The 27,364-nt window shown below is 34.0% G+C and overlaps 1 protein-coding gene across 1 annotated transcript in view; it reads right to left on the reverse strand.

Moving 5' to 3' along the window:
* Nucleotides 1-27,364, reverse strand: part of ZCCHC7 (zinc finger CCHC-type containing 7) — a 132,446-nt gene that overhangs the window by 48,013 nt on the left and 57,069 nt on the right. Inside the window, exons 3-5 of the mRNA XM_026712626.2 lie at nucleotides 11,470-11,513; nucleotides 6,624-6,746; nucleotides 4,694-4,864 (exon numbers count right to left, since the gene is read on the reverse strand). Of these exons, the coding sequence (XP_026568411.1) occupies nucleotides 4,694-4,864; nucleotides 6,624-6,746; nucleotides 11,470-11,513 (338 nt within the window). The remainder of the gene's footprint in view (nucleotides 1-4,693; nucleotides 4,865-6,623; nucleotides 6,747-11,469; nucleotides 11,514-27,364) is intronic.

Consider the following 27,364-nt stretch of genomic DNA (forward strand, 5'->3'; position numbering starts at 1 on the left):
TAGAAGGATCCCATAGAGGTTCTGATTGCCCACAATAGAAATTTCCATTTGCCTATATCAACTTCAATTCCACTAATATTTGCATATTAGATTGTAATAAGGCTCTCCAATCCTCGGGGGCTGATAAGCACATCAGGATTGTTGAAACATGTTGTGATTGCTCTGGTAAAATAGATTTGGATGGGGTTGTCCTTTCAGAAAATATTACAGAACTGTAACTACTTACCAGATTTATGGGAAAGCTTACTTGTCCTTCCCACTCCTTTTGCTTACATTTGTTTCCTCTCTGGGCAGGTGAACATACCTGTCAACCATTTTTATTGTCTCAAAAGTTTATGGGCTTATTTGGGACATCGAGGAATTTTGGGAAATAAGGAGAGTCTGGCACTTTGCTTTGCAGTTTCTCATAGGAAAAGAACTAAAGTCAAGCAGGAAGAGGAGTCAAGGGAATAAAGGATTATGTTGGCACATTGGCAAGAGTATTTCAGGAACCATGTTGGGGATCCCAGAATTATATTGATGCCCAATTCTGCAAAATTCAAATACAGTGCTTAGGAGCTAATTATAAAGCAAACAGAACAGATTCAGAAAATTACCCAGCTAAGTAATATAAATCAGGCAGCGACAGCTACAAACATCTAAGCAAAAGATCCAAATAACCATAAGATGAAGCATAAATTATATTTGCACTGTTATTTTATCAGTGCTCAAGGAACCTTCTTCTCAATGTAACCCCACAAAGTTATGGAGTTTGTATTAGAATATGAATCCAGAGAAAGCCTAGGAAACTAATAGCATCTTGTGAAAGAGCATGTGAAGAATTCTGTAAAAGATGTTGCATGCATGGAAGATCCTTTCTATTTCTAGGCTCACTTTTCCCAACTTGCACTCCTCAGCTAAGTAGAACAGTCCTTTTGTGGGTATAAAATCACTTTTTTATCCAAGCCACATGGTGAAAATATTACAATATTTTGAGCAGGAAAATCTTAAAACAGAAGATAAATATATCTGAAATGTTTGGAATGCTGAATGCATCTGATTTTTTAGAAAATTTGTTATACAGACTCTATTAAATCTTAAGATTTCATTATGTTTATTTTCAGACAAGTAATATTTCATCAACAATTAACAATGCATTAAACACTATGGAATGCTGCAAGACTATTTTTTTTGCAAATGTTACTGAAATAATGGATTTTGTTCTCAAATAAATATGTTTATAAATATTAAGAAGGAAATATACACTGCCAGAAAAAATGCATTTTCAATCATTTCCTATGTATTACTCCCTGGAAATTCTATCATTCATTTCATATATATTTTTCCATTTTTATCCTGTTATATTCTTATAATGCATGCTTTCAAATATCATGTTGTTTTAAAAACAAGTTTGGGGAAGAATTAAAAATAGTGTTTGAATGAATTTTGCATGCATAGTTTAAAATAATTTTCCAGAAAGGATGCTGAGTTTGATTAGGAGGATTCGGCTTTAAACTGAATCATGAACAAGTTGGTGGCAAAACTGAGATGCAAAGACACAATTTATATGTTGCTGGAAAAAAACTAGTAAAACTAATTTAAAAATCAAGGAAGAAACTGGCAAATTCCTATTGAAAATATAGGAATAAAAATTGTAACTTTTAATGCAAGAGGATAAATATAATCGGATGAATACAAGACATTATGAGATGACTCATAATTGGTTTGTTATGGCCTAAATACTACACAAATAAAATTTGAATTTTGATCCCATAATTAGCATTAGTTTGGCAGTGAAGAATGAAACTTGTTCAAAATAAACAGAAAGGGGGAGGGGGAAAGCAAAAGATGAACTACAATGTTTACTTAAATTACATGTTTAGAAAAGTAGGAAAACTGAGAAGGCCACTGGTAAATCCAAATTAAAGTAAGTGGAGGAACGGACAAAATAATGGTTGATGTCTATTACTATCAGCCAACAAAGTAGGTGTGGATTGTGTGCTTTTTAAAAAAAGGAAACTACAGATCTTTTAGAGAGGTGTGAAGGGATTTTTAATTGCACTGACATCTGTTAGAAAGCAATCTCTGCCAAGACTGGTCTCACTAGGAAATTTTGACTGGCCTGGCTAACAGCTTTCTCCATCAGTAGCTGAAAGAAGGCACAAGGGGATCAACTCTCCTTGACGTGATTCTAACCAATGAAAAGCATTTTTGTTAATGATATGGAAATAATGACCAGGCAGCACTGGAGTTCTTGATTTTATGGAAAACTATATCTGAGCATATCAGTAAATACATAATTTAGATTTCAAGAAAGTAAATTTTAGTAGAACAGTAAGTAGGTAGTTTTTAATAAAGCAGTAATACCTAAGATTTTCCTAATTGGAAAAGATGGACAGAAATTCTGAAAAAAATCTAAATTACATAGGATGCGAAAAGAAAACAATATTACAGTATTTGAGTTTGAAAAAAATGCTAATAATAAAAAAGGATTTAAATGAAGGGGGGAAGAAACAGTAAACTTGAAAGCAAATTGAAGATATAAGATTGTCACTAAAGTTGATAGTGCATCTACATCTGCTGAATGAGGGAGGTCTTATTCATTCATAAAGTCATATGAATTAAATATTATAAAGAAATATTAGGTAAAATACCAGATGGCTGGAAGGGGCTAGGGTACTATCATCACAATTATTACAAGTTGGGAACAAGTCTTATCAGTCTAAGTGCATCTTATTTACAGATAAGGTAATTTGCTTGATAAAAAGTATGGGATTTTTTTCACACATATACCGATTAGCCAACCAATTGGTTTATTTAATATTATTGGATTTATAACCACTCAAATCACAGATGCCTCCAAGCAGCGTACATTTTAAAACTAGAAAGCAATAAAAAGGAAAAGGAAAAAATGTCTTGAAAAACAAATCCAACACACCAGAAAAAGAAAACCAAGAGAGTTTGACACCAATTCACTCCAGCCTAGAAACAAAGCCAGATTGTCAAGGATTTTTGGAATATCTATAGAGTGGGTACCATATGAATCTTGGAGAGAATGCTATTTCAAAGGACAGGTGTTGCAATCATATATGATAGCGGAAGGGACTTCCATGAGTAACTACAGTATAATGCACAAGCTAAAGAAAAGCTATTCAAGGATGCCTAAGTGGCATAATGAAAATGAGAGAAAATCAGAGAAGGGTTCATTTTTAATGAAAGGGACAAATGAAAAACAGCATTTTAAAATTATGTTCTAATTTGCATTGAACTATCAGTTTTTATAGCTATCTTCACAAGAACTAACATCGTTTTACTATTTTCCTATATTAGGAAATCTTTACAATGTACCATCCCTTCCAAAGCAAACGTAGTAAAAAAAAAGTCAATTTCATGTTTGCAAAAATCAACATTCACCAATTTCATGTTTGTAAAAACCAACATTCACATTCCCTTTAATCAAACTTATATATGTTAACTTTTCATACTTCATCACAGAAACTGAAAAAGAAATTAATTTGAACATAGGAATACAAAAGACTATATACCCCTCTGTATTTTAAAGGAAATGTTTTGGAATCTCCAATATAAAGACAGACTTGAAAAATGCATATACGTAGCTAAATTTCCAGAGATAAACGACTGAACATCAGTACCGTGAACAGCAGCTAACCTTCTCAGTTATTATTATAAGAAAAAAACATTACAAACTGAGACTATGAAAACACATATACATACATACACAATGTGCCTAATCAGCTTTTCTTAGCCCATCGTTTTTAGAAGAGAATATGCAAGCTCTTTATCTGGCAAATCTGTGCCACAAAGGTCTGGCTGATGAATATCACATGGCAACCAACTTTTGCTATGAATTTTGATGAGATATGTAAATAAATGGCATCTATTAACTTCCTCAGCATTATTTGTTTCTGGTCAGAGATCTGTTGGAATAATGTAATTATATGCCATGCAAAACTAAACAATTTGGACCCCAGGAAAAAATGAAAATAATAATTAGATTATTTTTTTATCAGCTTTATTATTATTGCATTCTGAATGTTTTAAATCATATATACTTAATAATCCGTAAAACAACTGCTTAAAGAATGCTACCGTCATTCCTATTGGGAAGAATGAAATGGGATGTGTGCCATTATGTTTTCATAGTGAAATTTACTCTCTTAGCCTCTATATTAAATCTATAATCAATATACATTTTAAAATATAATGCATATATTGTGTTTTTGCAAGTTTTTCTATAGTTATTAATATGCAAGAAAAGGCAAACTGCATTTCTAATGTATTCATAAAGGATAAGCTTGTCTGTAAATTTTATATAATTTTAAATCATTTCTGTTAATAACAAAAATAAAACACCAGATCTAAACTTCATTTAATGAATTATGGAGTGTGCTATGTCATAGAAATGAATGCATTTCAGAAATAAAAATATTATATAAACAACAATTTAGCACTCTAGTACTTATTGGTAGTGCTTTTGTATTTCTATTTTTGCATTCTTTTTTATTATTTTTATATATATTTATGATGCAGAAAATATTAATTTTGTACATCTAAACCTTGTCTTCAGACAAATCTATGCTAAGTGACCAGCAATGGATAAACAGGAATGCAGATTATACGTACAAGTCATTCTGGGGGGAAAAGAAAGAGAAAAAAATAATCACTGGGTAGTTTCTGTTAACAATGTACTCACATCTGCATAATGACCTCTCATATCACAGCGGTTGCAATGTTTTTTCCAGTACATTCTCTCAGGGCACTCTCTAGAGCAGTGTCCTGGCAAACAACAATTTAAACAAAATCGTACTGGACAGCTGTTTTGTAGGTGACCTCTCTCTGCACAAAGACAACAGGGTGGAATTTTCTGCAAAATAAACACAAAGAAACAAAAGTGATCAAACCTTTATAGAACCAGAGGAATTTAAATTAAGTAAAATAAACAAGGCACTCCCATTTATATTCACAGAGAATTTCTAAGTCCTTCGCTTAAGACCTACTGTACTATTTCATAAATTCATGCATTGCCTACACAAGGAAGCCCTCAATTAATAATTAAAACATAAGGAAAAATGAAACCGCAGTACAATAAATAAAGAGCAGAAGGTAAACAACCAGTAGCTAATGAATAAAATCATCTACAGTACTGCTAAGCACAAGGGGTCCTTCCCAAAATTCCACCAACAAGACCAATCTGCTTGAAAAAAAAAGTAGTTTCTTAGACCAGTGTTCCCCAGACTGGGCCAATTTAACATACATGGAATTCAACTACCAGAATCCCCCAGCTATTACTTAAGATTTAGATAACAGTACTGTAGAAAGCACTTGAAAGAAGCGGTTTACAAAGTGCATTGCTGTGATTGGAGCACCTTTCTTGAAAACATTAAAGCAGCCGTGTCCTTTGCAAACCTTATGCCAAAGCTTTGAAAGCTGGCCCCAGATGACACATATGTATGGATATAGAGATAACACTTCCACTGGAACTGCTAGTGAAGTGCACTGGTAGAACCTGCTCACACCCACAGATATAGCAGGGCCACCTTTCAAAGCAGTGAGGTCAGGCACCATCCTTGCCAAGGATCCCAACTGCTGTAATGCTTCAAAGAGAGATGTTTTCATTTCTACTAACCTGTTTTGAAATGTCTTTCTGTGACAAGAACACATGAATTTGTATCTAATACCAATCAGGAAAGCTCCCAATAACTGATTATGCCAATGCATTGTCTTATCATTCTGCAATGCTCTATATACTTTTGCTCACCACTCAATTTGCCACATTGTTTAATTTTTTTGTTCTTTAAATGTCTCGTGGTATTAATGATATTAGTGTTTTGTACTCATAGTGAAATTTTACAGTTCTGTTTCTACCATCATCTTTCAGCCCATGAGCATACAACTAATAAAATGTATACATACTGGTTAAATCTATCCTGGAGATATTTAAACACGTATGTCTTTGCTATTACCCTGATAAAAAATTATTAGCACTGGGTTGCCCACACTATGCACAATACTATGGATTCTGTAGGAGGAATTGTCTCATCAGCTCAGTGGACGTTTTTCCCTATTCTTCTAGGCATGCGGATAGAAATAGAAAATATGTGCAAGGTGTACACAGTACAAGGTGTAAAAGCTGTGTTTTATCATTTGCTTCCTCAATGAGGGCAGAGTGGGGACTAATTATAGGACGCATGCCTGTATCTCACTTTCTCACAAGCCCTATTGTTCTGTCCACTCATTCACTAAAGTGGGGGAAAGAGAAAAGAAATCTTCAGCGAGCAGGTGGTAATCCTCAGCATGGGCCACTGGGTCTCTCTTGATTGGATTATATTGCTGAGAGCCACTGAAGAAAGCACCAACTTCAACTACTCCATCTCCTCTCTTGCAAGGGAATCACGCTCCTAACACCTTCTGATTAATCTCTAGGATAGGATCCACAATGCAAAGAAATTAGCAGGTAATGTTCCTTGGGTCTAAACTGCCAGTGCAGTTGAGAGCATGGAAATTGCTTTTTTTTTTTTCTCTCTCTCTCTCTTTCTCAAAACGCCAGCCAGTAAAATTATTTCAGCGCTTTAAAGTCTGAAAGTCTCAGTTAGTAATAAAACAAATTGAAATACTACATTTACCTTTGGGGCAGGACAATTTTTTGATAAATGACCTCGTTTATCACAATTTCTGCAAGTGACGTTTTTGTCCGTTGTGTAGTATCTGTTGTTATGTCGCACTGAAACATAATTACCAATCTGTGCCTGAGGAAACAAAAGGATTTTTATTAGAAGTTGAAAGCTTAATGTTCTGCCACCCTAAGCTTTTATAACAATCAAGCCTAAGATATTGAATTTTTAAAAGAAAGATGTTTATTTTTATAGTATATTTATACACCCTCTAGAGTCAAGATAGGCTTCCTATCTGTAAATAAGTATCATATAAATATTTTTGCAGGACTGTATTAAGCCCTTTTCAAAGTAGTTTTTAGAAGTTACTTTTTTCCTAAAACTTTTAATCAATATTATTGACAATATTGGAAAATAATGGCATCTTTTGCAAAATACATTTAATTGAGGGAATAATCAATCTATCAATGAATGATGACCTTATTAAATTGCATACATAAAGTGCCATGAAGAAGCATCCACTGAATTGCCAACAAAAAAATATCCTTGATCAGAAATAGATCAGAAATTTACAAGTTGGTCAATATACCTTGCTATTCAAATAAAACTGAAAATTGAAAGCTAGACTAATGACTTTAGGGGGGGGAAAAATCAAGTATTTCTTTTTCCAAATATAAAAAGCTTGAGGATGACTTTTCTCAAGAAACAAAAGTATTATTCTATATTTCCATTTACTGCTATATTTTAGTTCCAAATATTTCTGATAGTCCATGGTTTAAGTCAATACTCCAATTTCTTATTACACACCATCTGCATTTTACATCTGTGCACACAGCTCCTTGACCTTTAGTTTTAAGCCCTAATACCTGGCTCAGTTTGTGCTCCTCTAATTAAATAACATGGTCACTATCAACTATAGCCTTTTGCATTAGAAAGCCAGTAGGTGCCCATTTACTGCCATTGACTATTCTGCATCACCCACATAAATAATAAATTCTCCCTAAGAAACCTTACCAGCTATGATCTTTTTTTAAAGGAAAGAAATGAAACCATGATTGGAAGCTAGAAAAAAAAGGCAGTTGCTACATTTGGGCAGATGTTAGTTTATTCTAGACATTCTGCCATTCAGTTCTCTGCAGGACCAAGTCAAGCAGAACTCCTAAGTGGAGTGAGCAATAGCGTGTGTGTGTGTGTGTGTGTGTGTGTGTGTGTGTGTGTGTGTGTGTGTGTGTGTGAGAAATCTGCAAGAAAATTCACCTGTAATGAAGCAGAACATTCCTCCATCACCTTTGCTGCCTTCTTCCCACCTCTCTCAGCTTACATTGCCACAACCCATGCCACTGTTTGAATTCTTATATGAAAGTATTTTTTCTAATCTTTATGTGGTGATTAAGGAAAACAATAAATCTGTTAATAGCTACTCATGCTATTATGTAGACTACTTCCTTGATCATCGATGGAGTGATTTTTTTTTAAGGAACACAGCTGACAAGGAAAAAAGGAGATTGAAAAATTCAACTTCAGCCTGGTTCCCTAAAGTGATGAATACTAGAATCCAACCTTATGGTTACAGTCCAGTTCACACTGGCCTTTTACCATGAACAGTGAGAGAGAAATTATGTAACAGGAATTGGGTTCCTGTCTGTCTGCATGATAATTCTGTGAAGATAGGCTAGACTAAATATAATGTTCTAGGAGAAACTAGCAAAATAAAAGAGTTTGGATATGGACAGGATCTGCTGGAGCTAAGGAGAGAGTGGGAAAAAGACAACAAAATCCCCCACTGAATCCCTATGGGAGTAGTAGTTGTGTATGCTGCCAACTGCTTTATTTTTAAGCTCCTCCCTCCTGGTCGTATGACTCAGAAGAGAGTTGATAGTTAAGTGGTTGGAAAGAATACAGAAGTCACAGTTTGCAAGAGTTCCTTATTTTATTTTATCTAATTATTTTATTTTGTGGGGGATGGGGGTTAAGCAGATTTTGCACCGCTTACCTTTACAGTATAATGCAGCTTGGTTGGCTTGCCTGGCTTGTCCAAATTGATTAGAAATGGCGGCAGATGTCTCAGACTTTGCAACAGGTATAAAACATTAGTAATGTACTGACTTCTTGTGTAGACATTATTCTTTCAATCTGTATTCAGACCTTAATCTGGGAATAGAATCAGCAAACGGCTGATAGATTACTTTCTGTAACAGGCAAAGGGAAGCCAACTTCATTGATTCGGCTTGATCTTTCTGAGATATTTTATATCATCTGCCAAGGTGTTCTGGACCATTTCCATGAGTTGGGAGTTTAGTATGGTAGTTCCACTTTAACTTGAAGGAGTGTTCTCAGACATACTCATGAATACCTTTGCCAAGACTGGCCATGAATCATCTTACAGGTGCTTGTGATTTGGTGCTCTCTGTAGTGGAGCCTATCAATGTAGGTTTTATGTCCTGAAATTCATGAATACCATTTGATGGTTTTGTTTTAATTTGACTCTATTGCTCCTTTTAATTAATATATTTCACACTTCTTACATTTTCTGCTTTGTCATTATATTTTAATAAGTGTTGAGACCTAATTGTCTGGGAAGCAGTTTAGAAATTTGAATAAATGAATGGGATCAGGACCAATCATTGGAGAACTAACTTTGGAGGCTAGGGATGGATCAATTCCTGAAGAAAACAGGAATCTCTATAGCAGTCCCTCTATGCAGGAATGAAAGATCAGTTGAGAATATCCTCAGGAGTGACTACAGCCAAATAATTCCTCAATGTTCTGGAGAACGTACCAGATGAAAGGGCTGACCATTCTGTCAAAGCTCTAGTTTTTGCTAAGGAATAAATAGCAGAAGTCTCTTAAAAAGACATTACAATATCACTTTTGAACTCCCTTCTCTGACCACAAGAAATTCAGAAAGTATCTTTTCTGAGAATTCCAAGCACAGAAACAAGTCAATTTATGACAAGGTCAGGCAGCATAAATCTCATAGTAAATCAACAACACATACATTAGAGAAGCATTTGTTAGCAGCAAATATATTTATTTTCCATCATTGCACTGCATTTGCTATGACATTTATGTTATAAACTGCCTGCTTCAATGCTTGGACTCCTCAATTGCCCAGCAGAATTTTCTTGAGGGGCGAGTAGACTTTGAGGACCATCTCATTCACAAACACTTCAGACTTTATGCCACAGAAATGAAAGACCAGTTTCCAAGGTCAAGATGATGTTTGATGCTGTTATGTTTAGTAAGAATTCGTAGAAAGATTCCTCAACTTACAACAGTTCATTTAATAACTGTTCGAAGTTACAATGGCATTGAAAAAAGTGATTTATGCCTTTTTTCATACTTATGACCATTGCCGCATCCCCAAATTTCTGACACTTGGCAACTGACTCATATTTATGACGGTTGCAGTGCCCTGGGGTCATGTGATCAGCTTTTGTGACCTTCTGACAAGCAAAGTCAATGGGGAAGCCAGATTCACTTGGCAACCACGTTGCTAACTTAAGAAGTGCAGTGATTCACTTAACAAATATGGCAGAAAAGAACATAAAATGGGGCCAATCTCACTTATCAACTATCTTGTTTAGCAACAGAAACAGAATGTTCAGGAAGCAGTTAATGCCTTGTTACTGGAGGCATTAAGTTGTTTTCCTTGTCTCCCTTTCTCAGGTGTGTGTGGTTGTGTGTGTGAGGGAGGGAGGGAGGAGAAAGAGGGGAGAGTGGGGGAGAGGGAGAGGGAGAGGGAGAGGGAGAGGGAGAGGGAGAGAGAGAGAGAGAGAGAGAGAGATGTTACAGAAATGAACTATGATTTTCTCAGTGATGCTTAACAACACTGACCACTGTGATTTTTCTGGAATGATTTTGTGACTTGCACATTGGAATTGCTATATTAAAATAACATTCTTACTGACCACTAACAGGCAACAGCATTCTGCTAATTCTACTTGACTTCATAATATCTGGATTGTAGGATCCCCCAGGATTTGCTTCCTTCTGATGTGTAACACTTATAACAAACCATCACAAATTATAATCTAGAGATCTGTGACATGGTGTCAGCACTGTGCTGATTGCAATGCTATGTAAGTCCTGGAAAGAACAGAGGCATAGATGTTTAAATAAACCCAAGATGAATTTTGAGGAGACAGGGGCATTGTGGTTAGATGGATTTTAAGTAGTTTAACTGCTTGTAATAAGTAACAAGTGGTCACATTCAATTTAATTGCTCAATTATGATGCTGGATAGGATACATATCTTAATAATCCAAGAATGGTACTATTATAGAGCATGTTATGTAGCTCTAATGTATGGAAGCCTGTTTGGAAGTTTCAGCTTGGACAGAAAACAGTTTAGAGATAATATAGAGCAGCTAGGTGAAATGAATCCTCTATGTATAGCACAATTTTATTTAAATGAACATATAGGAATAAAACCTTACGTAAAGCTCTAATTAACACAATTATTTATCTTCTATAACAGAGTTTCCCAACCATTTTGGGACTGGAGTGGGGGGAGGGGAAAGGAGATGCTTTCACATGGGCGGCAGGCAAACATGTGTGTGCACACAGCTCCATTTGTGAGAATGGTGGGCATGCGCACCTGCTGCTCACAAAATGGAACACATTCATGCACGCCCTTGCCTTCTGCTTGCCTAAGAGAGGATGTGCAGGGGTGGGGTCATCCGCTGCTTCAGGCAACCTGGGTTCAAACAGTTCACGGCTCAGTAGTGTCCTAAGGATTGAGGACACCTGTTCTATAAGGTTTTAGAGAACACACGAGATCCCCAGAAGTGTTTATGATTTATTTTTTTGTAATGAAGAGACATTAATACAAAATAGACAAAACACAATATTGTACCTGAAAGTCTTTATCACTGATGGTCCATCCTGTTCTATCTTCTCCTGCAAAACAATTATTTGGAAACAACTGAAATTGCATTGAGGAACTATAGGATTCGTCTTATTAGTAGAAAGTTAATGAAAGTAAATTACAAAATTTCCAAATTTCCAAAATTTCACAAAACTTTTTTAGATCTTATCTATTTTATCTGCACAGTATCTAATCTGGTGAGGTAGGTGACATACAAATTAATAAATAATAATCATAATCATAAGGGACATGCATAAGTGTACCATCGTGCCTCCTGTCCTTGTCCTATTGTCCCCATTTAATCGTACTTATTTTCTGTATTCTTACTCATGTTTATACTTATATCTATTATTTTGTAAGTGACTGACAAATCAAATAAATAAATAAATAAATAATCATAAGCAATGTGTTTTGAGACAATATATAATGTTTTAATTTTAATTTATATAGGAAGATTTCAGGGATTCTTCCATGAGAAGGTTAGTAATGACGCTTTTTTATCACCACAAGTGATGAAGGAATGTTAATGAACTGTATACAAAGAGCAAGATCTGAAAAGTCTTTGGAAGCTTTGGAAACTTGTATAGGCAGTAAATTCTGTTTTAACAGTGCATCAAAAGCTTCACTGCCCCAGAATCCTAATGACAGAATAAAATAAATTTTCCAATGAATGTTCAGTGAGTTTCAAGAGGTATTGAAAATATTTTGTAACATAAAAATAAAACTGGAATATTGATGATCATTTGGATGGTTCTAACAAGGGCATTTAGGACAATGTCATATGTTATTCTACGCATTTGACATATTTATCGTCAATTCTGTATTTGTTTTTTAAGTTAACCTTTCAAAGTAATCATTGTAATTATTTGCTAGAAATCAATATATTTCTCATTAAAGCAACCAGATAAATATTAGCTTTTACTTGGTTGATTAATATGCAGTTCTCAAGTTATAAGAAGTTCTTCATCGTTTATAGTATAACATAAATATTTATCTAAAATCTTTATAGATTTCCTTTTGGGACACATAAATAACTAGCAGCATCCAACAAAAGATGAATCCAGTTGAGATATAATGAATGAATAAAAATGTAAGAATCTAGTATAATAAGGAAACACCATGACTCAGGAATTAGTGTTATAAAAACCCTCTTAGAGAAAGGCAGATGGAACAAATGGATTTTCAAGGATATTTGAAAGCTTGTACAAAATGCTCTTTCATAGTGCCAAAGAAAACAGTCTCACATCCAGGAGAACACCAATAAGAAGGCCCTTGACTGGCACTCAAAAAGGGCCTCTATAGTTGATCTTTACAGAAGGATCATACAATTGAAGGCAGTCTTCTGTATATCCCGTTTAAAACTTTAAAAGGAAACGAACACAAGAGAAAACAGTTTCCTATATATCCCCAAATTGTTTAAATCTTTAAAAAGTTAATGTAAGGGTTTTAAAAAGAACTCTGATAACCATATACAATTGGTGCAAAATAGTGTAACATGTTTGGATCTCCTATTCACACAGATTCACTGTGCACTAGTATTTTTAAATCATTTTCATAAATGGGTCACATTTAGCCTATATGGGTAATCAAATATGAATGGTCATTATTTCCCAGACCAGATGCCAAATTACAGATAACGTAGATATTGCCTATTGTTGCTCCCCAGCAATGGTACCAAAGGATTGTTGGTATTCATCCCAAAGATAATAGCGGCATATCGCCAACATAAGTAATAGGCACTTGCATAATGTTTTAAAATAACAAGTGGATTGAGTTTGTATTAAAAATATGCTATGTGGAAAAAGTAGCTTCCTTTGTTATTCTACCTCTGCCACCATTCATCTTCATTAGTGATATTAGTACTAGCACTATAGAATATGAGGCAAAAAATGCCTTACCATTTCCCCCATGGGAAATAGCTATATTAATTTAATTAAAACACATTCAAATCAAGTTCAGATTAAAGTAGTTTTTATCCCACCACACAGCTTTTCTTAGGCAGTCCCTAGCACAGTCCACAAAGACATAGCCATCAGCTCCAAAATGGCTGCTCCTTCTTTTAAAAACACAGCTACATCTACAAACTACTTGACAATTTTAAATTTCTAATTATTCCTATCAAAGTATTGGAATACGCCATGTAACTAAGTTGATTTATCTTTTTAAATGCCGTGCCTTAGTTAACTTTTCTCTGACTGGCCTACAATTTATTTACATTTTTCTTTAAGAATATAAAAACAAAAATCTTGTAAATTGTTGTTCATGAACTGTAAATTGAAGATATGAACTATAGCTATTATTTCTTTCCATTTTATACTTCTATCATACTTCTATCAAACATTTGCTGATTAATGGAGGGAGTGGGCAGTGGTGTTTGCTTCCCCCGCCCCCAGCCGTTTTACATTGATGAACAATGCTGTTTATAATCAAGCATGGCTTTCCCATCACAGCTATTCAGTTATCTCATATTTTATGACCGGTATTTTATTCTAGATCTCTCTTTGATCTTTGCTGGAATTAATTGTGTAGCTTATAGACCAGTTTTCTAAACAATTAAGTTCATTTCTATCCAAAACGCTATCCTTTAAAGCATTCACAATCAAATTTTACTAGTTTATTTATGAGAATGTCATGTGGAACTGTGTCAAAAGCACTGCTAAATTTGATTACACTGAAGATTATATCTACTGTATTCCCTTTATCCACTAAACTACTTATCTTATAAAGCTCAAGAGATTACTGGCATGTATTTTTTACATTTACATTACCTTACTAGCAACCATTTCTGAATTTTCCTCCCAATCCATTTTGCAAAGTAAAAATAAAATCCATTATGTTAAAATACTTTAAGTGAGTAAAATATTATTGGTTCAAATAGCTTTCTTTATTACTGTTTTCTTTTTTGGCCAAAAATTGATAGCATGTCCAGAGTACATGCTTGTACAGTGGCTTAAATAACTGCACTACTGTACTTATCCTGCATTCATTTTTTAAAAAACCCTATTTTATTATATTATAGAGTATAAATAATAACCAAGTACAATTATATTTATATAATATATAATAGAAAATAAAAACTACTAATACCATAATGATTGAATTAAATCATTCAAAAAAATGATGTCAATGTTAAATATGATTTGTGAGATAATGGATAGTTGCTTAAATTCTGCAATTAATGCTGAAAATTGCAAACTACACTGAATGATTTTGTATTATTAATAGTCTTGTGTTCCGTTTATGCTGTTTGTTATACTATAGTTATATATTCTCCAAATTTTATCAGATAGTATCCGTATTATATCTTGCATCAGTTCTTGAATGAAACAGGTTGTTAAGAAATTAAGATGCATAAAAATATTTGGGCATTTTTAAGTAGATGGGACCATGTCTGATAACTTTGTATTTTTATAATTGCTTTTATAATTATTGTTATGAAACATGCCAAAAAAGATTTAGTTAAGATATACTGTAAAATCTATTAAGCATACTCAAAACTGCATTCTGATTTGTGCTGTTGAGTCTATGCAAAGCATTGTTAATAGGACCCTGGCCTGCCATGTAGGGCTCCCTAGTTTTAACTCCTTGTGACTTCATGGACATAGCTATGCAGTTTTCTTGGCAATAGAAATGGCTTCCCATTTCCTTCATAGGCTAACTTACAATCCAGTGATTCGCTGGTGGTCTCCCATCTCATCTTCTAGCCTTAGCAGGTTGAAACTGAAACTGGTTTTGATTTTCTGAGATCAGACAAGTTAAGAGCTGGGCAAACTCTGAAAGCTTAGCTTTTTATGTGTAAAAGTTGAAGTATGTTTTTAAAAGATAGGTTCCTGCCTGCTTTACAATATTTGTTTCACATATATCTACTAAGCAGCTAAAAGAAACCAGAGGATGGTAATTATTCTGGAATAAAATAATATGGTTTTCTATAACAACATTAATTAATCAATCTAACCAATTCTTCTTTAAGGCATATTAGATCAATCTAACCAATTCTTCTTTATGGCATATTAGAATTTTAACAAAGATATAGCTAATTAAAAACTGAAGATCTTTATGGATTTGCTTGGTAGTTTTTCCCCCCTAAAAGGACAATATCTGGCTCTTTCTGAACTTACGTGGAATTCAAATAAAACAGTATTTTGTACTAAAAGTATATCTAGATTCAGAACAGTATAGAATACAATTTTGTAATCTGTATATTTTTATATGCAAATCTGTGAGGACCATAAAAGAAAGTGATTTGAGTCTGGGGTTACAAGAGGAAGGTGGGATCAGGAAAAAGAACTGAAAGTTTTCTTCTGTAATTTTTTTCTACTGCATTCTGTTTCAAGGTCAACTTTTTATCCAACATAGTAAATCCATCATTTTTAAAAAAATTTAGTATGAAGATGCAGATCAAGGGTAAATACTATAAAAACCACCGCTGATAGTTATCATTCCCAACTGGTAACTTCTGACATTAATTTCTCTTTTAATAGTATTCAAAGCTCCCTTTAACTCATAAGAATTTGATTAACCATAAAAGAGTTAATCTATAGATGGAATGGATTCTTTGTTAATATCTTGTTTAAAAAAATAACTGAAGAGCGCCATAAATTTCCTACCAAGGATTTAAGTAGTTTCAGGAAAGGCCCATTTAATCATATCTTTACTGTAAGAACCACATATTTCTGAAAATCTCATGTTAGAAACCATAGTATAGAAGATTTTGCAAATTCTTTAAAATGTTAATGACAAATTCTACTTTAAGTAGGGTTATTGTGTCTTGCTATTTTTATTGCAGTCTTAAAAAATCCATGCAAAAGATCACTTAAGTTAAAAATTTGAAATGAAACAGAACATTCATTTCAAGTGTTAATTTAATATTGATAGAACAGCTACTAATTACAATAGGGAACATTTTTAAAAAACAACCTTATGCTGCCTGATGAGTATATTTTTGAGGGCTATAACAGAGGGAGGTTAGAATTTAATCTCTATTCAGAAAATAATATTACTTAATCCAAACATACATGAATTATAATTTAATCCAAATGAAGACATATATACCAAGCAGCCTTTGTGCATTTTTTAAAAGCTTACTAAATGTTCAAATAAGTGCATTTTCACTACATATTCCTCTATGTATTATGATAATTTATAGTAAACTAAGATTCCATTTCAATTTATTATCTCTGCAGGAAATATTAAATGAAAGAATGGTAGTATATCCCTAACTGTTGCTACTAAATATACACATATTTGTAAAATGCTGCACCTTAGAAATGTGTCACAACTTGCAAAATGAAAAATATATCAAGGCAATAACTATAGACATTCTTTGCTTTGTTTTCATTTATTTTTCATTTTCAAAATATGAAGCTCTTGATAATTTAGGTTTTGTAAACAGGTAGTAATGTTTACACACATATCAATAGTTGTTATTTTCAAAACTTGATATAACATTTGAAGAACAAAGTAATCTCTCTCTCTTTTAGTAGGTACAAGTGTGGGGACCACAGGAACAGTTAAATTTATGGCATGGTTGGTCTACCACACAGTCGGGGGAATTCTTTAAATAGAGCCTGTCACTCTCTTTGCCCATCAATGGGATTTCCTTCTCAAACTGCTGATTCGTTCAGGTACACAACAGAGGAAATTTCAGTTAACCTTTGTTTCACCCCAGGGAAAAATCTGTCTGAGAAGTATAAAATGAATAGTTTAAAAAAAGTAAGTAGCCAAGCTTCAGTGCTATTCTTTGTAACGTGCACAGCAGTCAGACAAAAATAAAACAAATGCTTTTACTGCCCCTGGAGAATAAATGATATAATGCGCAATTTAGAATCTCTGATGTCTACTTTTTGTTTTCAGTTCATAAAAAGGTAAACACCAATCAGATCAGAACTACTGTTTTCGATGCAAGATTGTTTTTTTTCAAACCATTATCCAGTAGTGATATCTATATCTATATCTATATCTATATCTATATCTATATATCTATCTATCTATCTATCTATCTATCTATCTATCTATCTATCTATCTATCTATCTATCTATCTGTTACAAAAACAGAATAAGACTTTTTGAGTAAATAAGCCCCAGAGTTTTTTTATGAGTGGGATCTCCTGGTGTATCCTTTGCATTCAAGACCACAGGGTGCCAACAACTTCAATACAATATATATTTTATTTATTTATTGTTCAATTTATTTCCCTTTCATATAGGACCTCAAGACAACCTACATAGTAGTCCTTTCTTTTATTTCCACCAACAATCCTGTGAGGTTGGACTGAGATGGACTGGTCTCAGCCACTCAGGGATTTTCTATTACTGGGATGTATTAGAACTTGAGTTTACCCAATGCCAGTCCAGTACCTTAAATACTATATTATGCTTGATATATTAGATATATTAGAAGTATACAGTAAGACTAATCAACGAACGGTCATTACTGGATACAAAGACTAGAAAAAAGGTTCTTATATAAAGAAAATTAGATGGAAATAGCTCATGTTATACTTCACATTTCCCCCCATCTTAGAATAAGTTGCAACGTCCTAGTTAAACTGTCAGAACATCTTCCTTTAGGTTCTCCCAAATTTAATAGTATCTGGAGATATTAATAAGGTGCTGTGGGGGTTTTTTGGATGCAGCTGAGGATTTTTAATAGCTGTGAGAGTCATATGCTAATATCAAAATACACAAAATCAACAGAAAAGCAGAATATAAATTGAATGTGTAAGAGTATACTGGATCCACCACAAGCTAGCCTGCTCTTGCATCAACACAAAGAAGTGACTGTGAGTAAACCAATCCTATATCTCCCAATCTGTTACATCACTAGTTTAGCTCTAATGATCAACATGTATTTGCAGGGAGAAAGAAGCAGATTCAGTTGTTACAATTCAATTGCATATGCAAAAACAACATTCTAAAAGCAACTCCAAAAAGAATATAGCTACATCAAGTACTACTGCTGTGTATGATGTGCACTATAGTAATGTGATCAACATTTTGTCATATGTGAAGCCTGTGGGTATGGGTTTATACATACATAAACACATGACATATACATGCAAACACATATATGCAAATATGTATCTGTATGCATGTGTATGTGTATGCATGTGTGTGTTTGTGTGTACTCACATATATAAATAATGGAACAAATTCCTATTATGAAGAGGGAGAAATATTTTGAAGGCAGACTTCCTATCATAGTAGGACAACATATAAAATAATTGTATTAGATCCACAAAATATGGGTCTTTGTCTTCTAAATTAAGTATTCATTTTTTGACTCACTCAATGGGAGAGGGGGAGCGAAGCCAGAACACTACTGTATTACTATTCAGTTTCAAACTTCCTAATCATGGGAGTCAAGTTTCCCTGAAAACCAATTCTGTGCAAAGAGGGAATTTGCTAGAGCTGACTCCTAAATATACAATGCAATTACTTTTAAAATATCACTAAGTAAGAGAGACAACTTTAAGATGGGAAAGGGAAGCATTTCAGTGGTCTCAAATTTCTCAGTTTCACACTGAGGAATAGTATTAGTTCCCTTACCAATCATATCAGTCGCCCCTCCTTCAAACCTTGTATTGTCTGCAGATCTTTATTGGATGTGTACATTCTTTCTCCTTATTAGCTACTCACTGTTTTCCATTTTTTTCTTAAAATGGTTATTAAAAAATAAGAAGAAAAATAGGGGGTAATTGAAGAATGGATACATAATCGTTGACATCATGCACCTTACACTGAGGCGCAACCCATTTGTAAGTCTAACATAATTCGCTACAGAAAAATTAACCTCTCAACCATTCTCTTCTAGCAGAGGATACAGAATATTCCATACTGAGTGATAAACTTCCCAAATATCTCTCTAGTTTCTGCCATACCTTGCATACAGTATGTAAAGGACATGCTATGTATTTTTTATTCCAGTCATGAATTAGAAAACATGTTTTGAAGATGCCTGGGAAAAATAAATCAGTTAGGGCTGATTCAACAATAACTGCAACACAGTACTATCTGGTAAAATCACTGCATTAAAGTTTGTTACCTTATCCTGAGCAGCAATAATAATAATAATAATAATAATAATAATAATAATAATAATAATAATAATAATAATAATAATAATAATAATAATAATAATGAGAAGGAGAAGGAGAAGGAGAAGAAGAAGAAGAAGAAGAAGAAGAAGAAGAAGAAGAAGAAGAAGAAGAAGAAGAAGAAGAAGAAGAAGAAGAAGAAGAAGAAGTAGTAGTTGTGCAAATTAATTCACTAATTTTGTTCACCTTAGCATTTCCAACTTCAAAAAAGCTCACATTACTGAATTTTTTTAAAGTTTGTTATACAAAATATATACCATTACTTCCACTCAAATCCATCAGCACTTCCTAATCAATTCTCCGTTTATTTTCTATACACAATGTTGTCTATATTGTTTGCCCACAGATGTTTCATCTAATCGTTAAATTCTAACCACAGACAAAGAAAGAAAAAAGAACACAAGAGGAAGTTAGAATGGATTATATCTTTTGAGCGGATGTTCTCAAAATCTTTTAAGGACTACCTCTGAATGCAACGGTTTAAAAAATCCATTTAAGTCCTTTGAATAAGTCTTTATTCTTACTAAAATTGTGACAATATATTACTTGTACAGTTAACTCAAATAATGGGTTTTTTATTTTATGCATGTCCCTGAGTTATATAAAAAAGATACAACACAAATCTAATTAATCAATAAATAAACAAGCAAGCTGATTCTATTAAATCCATTTTCCTTAGATTCTGAATTAAAAGCAAAATATTTGTTGATGGATATAGCTCTGAACAAAAACCAGTAATAAGCACTTTCTGTAAACATGATCAAATGTAAGAACTGAGTGAAGGAGGAATAAAGGAGAAATCACAGACACCCCCATATTGTATGTAGCAAAACAATTGGCTACATATTAAATTTAGCTGAATATTTCCTATGGATGTAAAAATGCTTGGGACCTATATGGCTCTTTGGACACAATTTTAGTTTGCAACAGGAAGTGAAATTTCACGTGGCAGTCTGGAAGATAGGGAAGCCTGTAAACCTTTGCTGGCTACCTCTATCCCTTGAACTGGGCAAAGTACAAGTTGTTCACATCTAAGACCTAACTTGCTATTCTAGAGTGCATCTTAGCTAGTCATATCATTTCTCCAATGTATTTTGAACTGCTTAGTATCATTAATTAACGAACCATAGTAAATTATGTTTATACTTAAGGGTATAAGAATTGGAAGCAACAGCAGCCTTTGATTTTAAGAAAATTAGTCTGAACCTAAGCATTGTTTAAAATTCTCTCTCTCTCTCTCTCTCTCTCTCACACACACACACACACACACACACAGTTTCTGTTATAATTTAATAGGCAAATTTGGATAGACACACCTTCTGGGATGTGCATAAACGACATGCATACACACACACACACACACACACACACACACACACACGTTTTTTCAGCATTTACCCAAATGCATTACAATTAAAGTCTCCGAAATGCATTTTTCTAAAATGCTGCTGCAACTTCCATTATGGGATTAAAAGTATTAGTTCCTGAATAGCAACTTTTCCCAAAGTAAACTGCAAAATCATTCTCGTTTGTCCAGTTCCTCAAAGTGAAATAAATCAAAAGCTTATGCAAGATAATACTGCTTCCATGAACATCCAGATGCTGAGAGCCCCAAAGCAATTCTCAGTTTAACATTTCCAAAGGCATAGACTAGTGATCACACGATAGTGGTGATACTCTCTAGTTACCCTTGGCAACCCTTCTCAACTGTAACGAGGCTCTGCCCCTACAATAGCTCACTGGGCAGCTTTCTCTTCACTTAGCTGAATGCTTTGGGACCATCTGCGTCGGTAAGCATAAAAGGCCAGCCTGCCTGTGGGCCCGTCACTCTGAACACCACCTCTCTGACCCTGATTAAATACAACTTTCAATCCTTTTTGTCCTCCCTGTTGACTTCTCCTATTAAGGGAGCCCTCTGACAAAGAAAGCGGAAGAGTGGACTAACTGCCCCCAAGAAAGGTGATGTCTGATACTGCTCAACACAAGGATTAGCAAGCCAATACATAACAAAAGCAAGTTGGGATGAAGGGGGAGGGAGGGGGAAATGGTTTTAGCTAGGCCTTTGACCGATTCAGTGTATCCACAATTCAACAAGAGGCATGCTTTGAAAGAAAAGAACTATGGCAATATTTTGGAAACTACTCTTAACCGTCCAAAGCTGTGACCCTGTTAAAAACATGAAGGGCCTACTTTTTGAACAAACCACCCCAGGTGCATTTGAAAAATAGTCCTATACTGATATCTATGTATGGATTTCAAGTATTCTCAAAGTTTTCAATTACAGCAAGAGAACCCCCTCTATATTTACAGTATACAGAGAGATCCTCTGTGGATGCTTTAAATAACTTGTGCAGATCAAGGCAGAATTGGCCAATTTAATGTGTCTCTAGACATATTTGTTTGCATTTTTACTATTTGAATCTGCTACTATAGGGTGGAAAACAGCAAGGAGTGTCTTTGGTTTTGGCTTAGTGTACTGTGCAAACCCACCTTTCTATGAACCATGGCATTATGGTTTGTTCAAACTAATGTAGTCAGCTTGATGTTGATTCAGCAGGAAGTGCAAACAGATTCACAATATTTTCTTTGCATGTATCCTGTAGAGACAAACTGCTCTTATATTATTTATTAAAATTATATTTTGGCTTTCTACCAAAGTGGCTATCCTCCATTAATGAAATTTACTCCCGAGACATGTGTTTTGTGTCAATATTCTCAACTAGTGTAGGTAAACATGTTTCTTTAACGCATGGGTGTCAAACTCACGTCACGACAGCATCAGGTGACTTATCGGGACTTTTCCCCCCTTCGCTAAACCAGGCGTGGGCATGGGCATCGCCAGTGTGTGACACATATGGCCCATGGACCAGGAGTTTGACATCCCTGCTTTAATGTGTATATGTAGTGAGGTTTTAAGGTAGTGTCGTTATAATATATTATCTGTCAGGGCTCCGACAATCCACTGCCATTCGAATCATGAGTCCATGAGAAATATTTTTGCGTTGACATTGTTTGTTTGGTTTTGTGCCTTTGAGTCAATGTTCATCCCTGGAAATTGCTCGGACAAGTCCCTGCAGTTCTCTTGGGAAGATTTTGGAAGTGGTTTGCCACTGCCTCCTTTCTAGGGCTGAGAAAGAGTGACTGGCCCCAAAGTTACCCAGCTGACTTTGTGTCTAAGGCAGAAATAGAACTCACAGTCTCCCAGGTTCTAGTCTTGTGTCTTAACTACCACATCGCTGGCTCTGTTGTCATTTACTGTATTTTATTTTGAATTCTGCATAAAGACATACTAAAATTAATGAAACATTAAAACTAAAAATACATTATTTCTAACCCCAGCCCACCTCACATGTTGGTCTTTTTCTGTATAAGGCCTCATAATTTTCCTTTGAAATTTTTGTTTGCAGAGACTGATTGAATATTCAGAAAACAGAGATGGAACCTGAAATTGCTTGAAACGAGAACAAACACATTAAGAAATTCAGTTTCTCTACAGACAAGCCTGGGAAATGTTTTGTATTTTATAGCAGCAAACATGATTGTTCCAAAGCATTTAATGTTTATGCTGCCCTGTTGAGATCTGTACCAAATATGGATATTTTAAACATTAGCTTCTAATGAGGGTATGTTTGTAATATTAATTGTACATTAATCATTGAATTAAATAGCATCCAAATGGCAATGACATTATGGCTTTGATCATATAAAAATCAGTTTATTAAAAACATGATCAATCATCCAAATAACGAATTAGATGATATCTTTAAACATATTGTCACAAAATAATTTTCTCCCTTCTTGTGACAGCAGAGATATTGCTCAACTATTTCTGCTTTATTTAGAAAAGTATAAGATTACATAGTTGCTTGCCTATAACGTTATCTAAATTATTCAAAGTTATTTAGCATGGTCCACTATGAATGCTACATAGGCATTTACTGAAATAAATACCATCTTAGAACAGAAATAATACACATCAGCACAATGCTGAATTTCCTAATTAACTAAAAATAAATAATAAGAACTTACAAGAAATCTGACTCAGACGTGGAAGGGACTGGGTAGAGACTCCCTTTCCATTTTCTCTAACTTGTACTAATTCACTGTCTCAAGTGGCATAATTAATTAATTAGTTTGGCGGCAAGCATACAAAAAAGTCTTATGCAAGCAGATACATAGCACCATATATAATCACATGTATATTCTGCCATAAATCTTACATTATCTCACATAAAATCAAAATATGGAGAACAATATTTCAAAAACACAATCTTTACATCTTACATTAGTATAATTTTAAAAGTTTGGATGAGGCAACTACTACTAAAAGAATAGTGAACATTCATAGATTTTCTCTTTCCAACGGATCAAATTATCTTTGCCTTAATAGCACCAAAGGAATAGTTGACAATTGGAGGGAAAGGGGATACTGAAAAAAAATCTCACTCTTTCAGCTGTCTGAAATATATTCTATATCAGCCAATGTTCTCAATCTCTTATTAGAACATATAATAACAAAGGGTTGGAAGGGACCTTGGAGGTCTTATAGTCCAGCCCCCGCCTCCTCAAGCAAGGAGACCCTATGCCAGCTCAGATGATTGTCTAGTCTCTTTTTAAAAGCCTCCAGTGATAGAGCACCCACAACTTCTGAAGGCAAGTTGTTCCATTGGTTTATTGCTCTCATTGTTAAGAAATTTCTCCTTAGTTCTAGATTTCTTCTCCGCTTGGTTAGTTTCCATTTACTGTTTCCATCTAATGCCTTTTGGTGCTTTGGAAAATAGTTTGACCCCCTTGTCTTTGTAGGAGCCCATCAAATATTAGAACACTGCTATCATGTCTCTCCTACTCCTTCTTTTATTATATTAGAAATATCCAATTCCTATAACTGTTCTTGGTATGTTTTAGCCTCCAGCCCCTTAATCATTCTTGATGCCCTTCTCTGCAATCTTTCCAGTGTCTCAACATCTTTTTTCTATTGTGATGATCAGAACTGAATGCAGTATTCCAAATGTGGTCTTACTAAGGCTTTATAAAGCATTACTAGAACTTCATGTGACCTTGAAGTGATTAGAAGATATTCATGTGATTGGATATTCATGTGATATTATTCAAAGATATAGTATTATTAATCCACATATTAATTTTCTTACTTAAGCCACATTGAGAATAATTCGTAGCCATCATTTAACTACACTAAGAAGGATTTCAGTCCATATTAAGATCCTACCTTCTCCCTCACACAATTTTCCTCTCCCTCACACAACTTCCTCTACTAGCAGATTACCAACTTTTTGTACAAAGACTTGGAGAATAATAGTTATGCAAAAAAAAATCGATCTTGAAAAAAGAGCATTCCAGAAACCTCTGGAATATTCCACTTCTCTCTGGATCATCCAGAGAACAATTTGTCTGTTCACAAAGTTGAATCCTTTGGACTGAACTAATATGAAGTATTCTAGGAGTTTTCTACCCCCAAAATACATTTCCTTTTCTATAAAGGTATGCCCAGAACACTTCAGACTACTTCTGGTTCAGATAATTTGACTTCTGGAAACTGATAAATCACATACCAGAACAGGTTGGTATGGAGAGAAACAGAACATTCTGGAAGACTTGGAATGGACCATTCCCATATTCCTGTATTGATCAATTCACCCAATTTCTATGTAAGAGTATGATGTGACCAGAATGAAAGTTACAAGAGGAAATGGTCACTGACTTGCCACTATTTAAAGAGAAACTTCTTTTAAATAAAATTTTCCTTTATTAAACAAACAAACACAAACACAAACAAAAATTACAACAAAAATGTTGAACCTGGTACAGTCTTCCTAACATCAATCTTTGTCATTACTTTGCTAAATCCAATAATAACATTACATAATTTCATTCCATATACATCAACTATACATATAATCATTCCTTATTTACATGAATCTTCCTCATATCTAGCCAACCATAAAATTTGTCCCGTGTTTTATAATAATCCGAATCTTCCTTATTTTTTAGTTCCTTTGTTAGTTTATCCATTTCTGAGCATCTCATGATTTTCCTCAATATATCAAATTCATTTGGAATATCTTTACTTTTCCAATTCTGTGCATACACGAATCTTGCTACAGTTATTACATGGATTATTAGAAATATATTTTCTTTATCATATTTCCTCATATTGATCCCTAGCAGAAAGAAGGTCTATGTTCTATTTTCATTCCACACATTTCTTCTATCCAGTTGTGTAAATTTTGCCAATATTTTTGGGCCTCTTTATAACTCCACCATAAGTTATAGTATGTTCCTTTTTCTTTATTACATTTCCAACACCTGGAAGAAAAGTTTGAATTTATTGTTGCCAATCTTGATTGGGGTATGTGCCATCTATAAAATAATTTGTAGAGATTTTTCTTGAATGGTGTAGCTAAAGTCATCTTTTAATTTCTTTTCCAAAGTTTTTGCCAATCATCTAAATTAATGCTATAGCCAAAAATTTTCATCCATACCACCATTGTTTCCTTTACTTTTCCTTCTTCCAATTTAAATTCCAGTAAGACTTGATAATTTTTTTTATCATCTTCTCCTCAGATCCTAATAAAATTTCATCTAATTTTGTCTTAGTTTTACTAATTCCCCACTCTTTCTTATCTTTTAAGTATTTTGATTGGAGTTGTAAATAGGCCCACCATTCCACATCAATTCCCTGATTAAGGGAAACTTATTTTATAAGGAAATATATAATGTGGAACAGTAAGAAGTGCTAACCAAGGAAAACCTGGAACTGTTATGATGACAATTTAATGATTAATAATAAATAAAGTTAGGTGAATCAAGTCATTTTATGGATGAATACACAATTCAGGCCATAAGGCTATGCAAAGTAATGATGTGATCATGATACTCAGAAAAAGTATTCTGCTAAATAGGTGTTTGGCGTTCAATTAAGGATGATAATAACAATTGGAATTAATAGATATCTGATGAAGGCTGATATGTCTCCATCTATTGATGATGGAAGATAGTGAGGAATTCTATGGCAAATTGTAGAAGACGTTAATTGACAAAATCTACATGATTAATAGATGATTGGAATATAAAAGTTGAAGGAGGAATATGGAATTATAACATTGGACTATTCGTTGGCATTCTTGGTTGAGATGTTATCCTTACTTGCTTGATGTTAAAACCATTCAATTACATAAATGAGGACATACAGGCAGAAAGTAAGTTCAATGTAAGGAAGAGATTTTATAAGTTTAGTTTATGTGAAGGAAGACTGTAAAGCTCTGGAAAGAGTAAAAATATGAAAACTGACAAAAATACCCTAAATTTCAAGTAGAAAAAGATACAAATAGATTTTAGAATATGTTGATAGCTAGGGAAAGCCGGAGGATGAAAGCCTTGAACAACAATCAACTTCATGATGATTGAATGAAGAGTTCTGACATCAAGGAAATAAGGATATCATCTCAACAAAGAATGCCAACAGAGATAAATAACAAAACAAAAATATTTTTAAAAATACTAGCAAACTCACAGGAAAATTCACAGTGAAGATAGTATTTCTCAGCATTAATTATAGGAGAGTTTTTATAGAGGAAAAGGAAAGTAATCATAGAAGAGATTTAACAGGAAAAAAATGAAAATCATGAAAGACATTTAACAGAGGGAAAAAGAAAGTAAAGGAAATTGAAACTCTCTACAAGCGAGATTATACAAAAAATTTTCCGGAGGCAAAATACATTCAGGAAATGATTGTACTATAAAACTGAAGCAGAAGAATCAATGGGTCA

Source organism: Pseudonaja textilis, chromosome 2, assembly GCF_049901715.1.
Source record: "Pseudonaja textilis isolate UNSWEBS1 chromosome 2, rPseTex1.2, whole genome shotgun sequence".
NCBI lineage: Eukaryota > Metazoa > Chordata > Lepidosauria > Squamata > Elapidae > Pseudonaja > Pseudonaja textilis.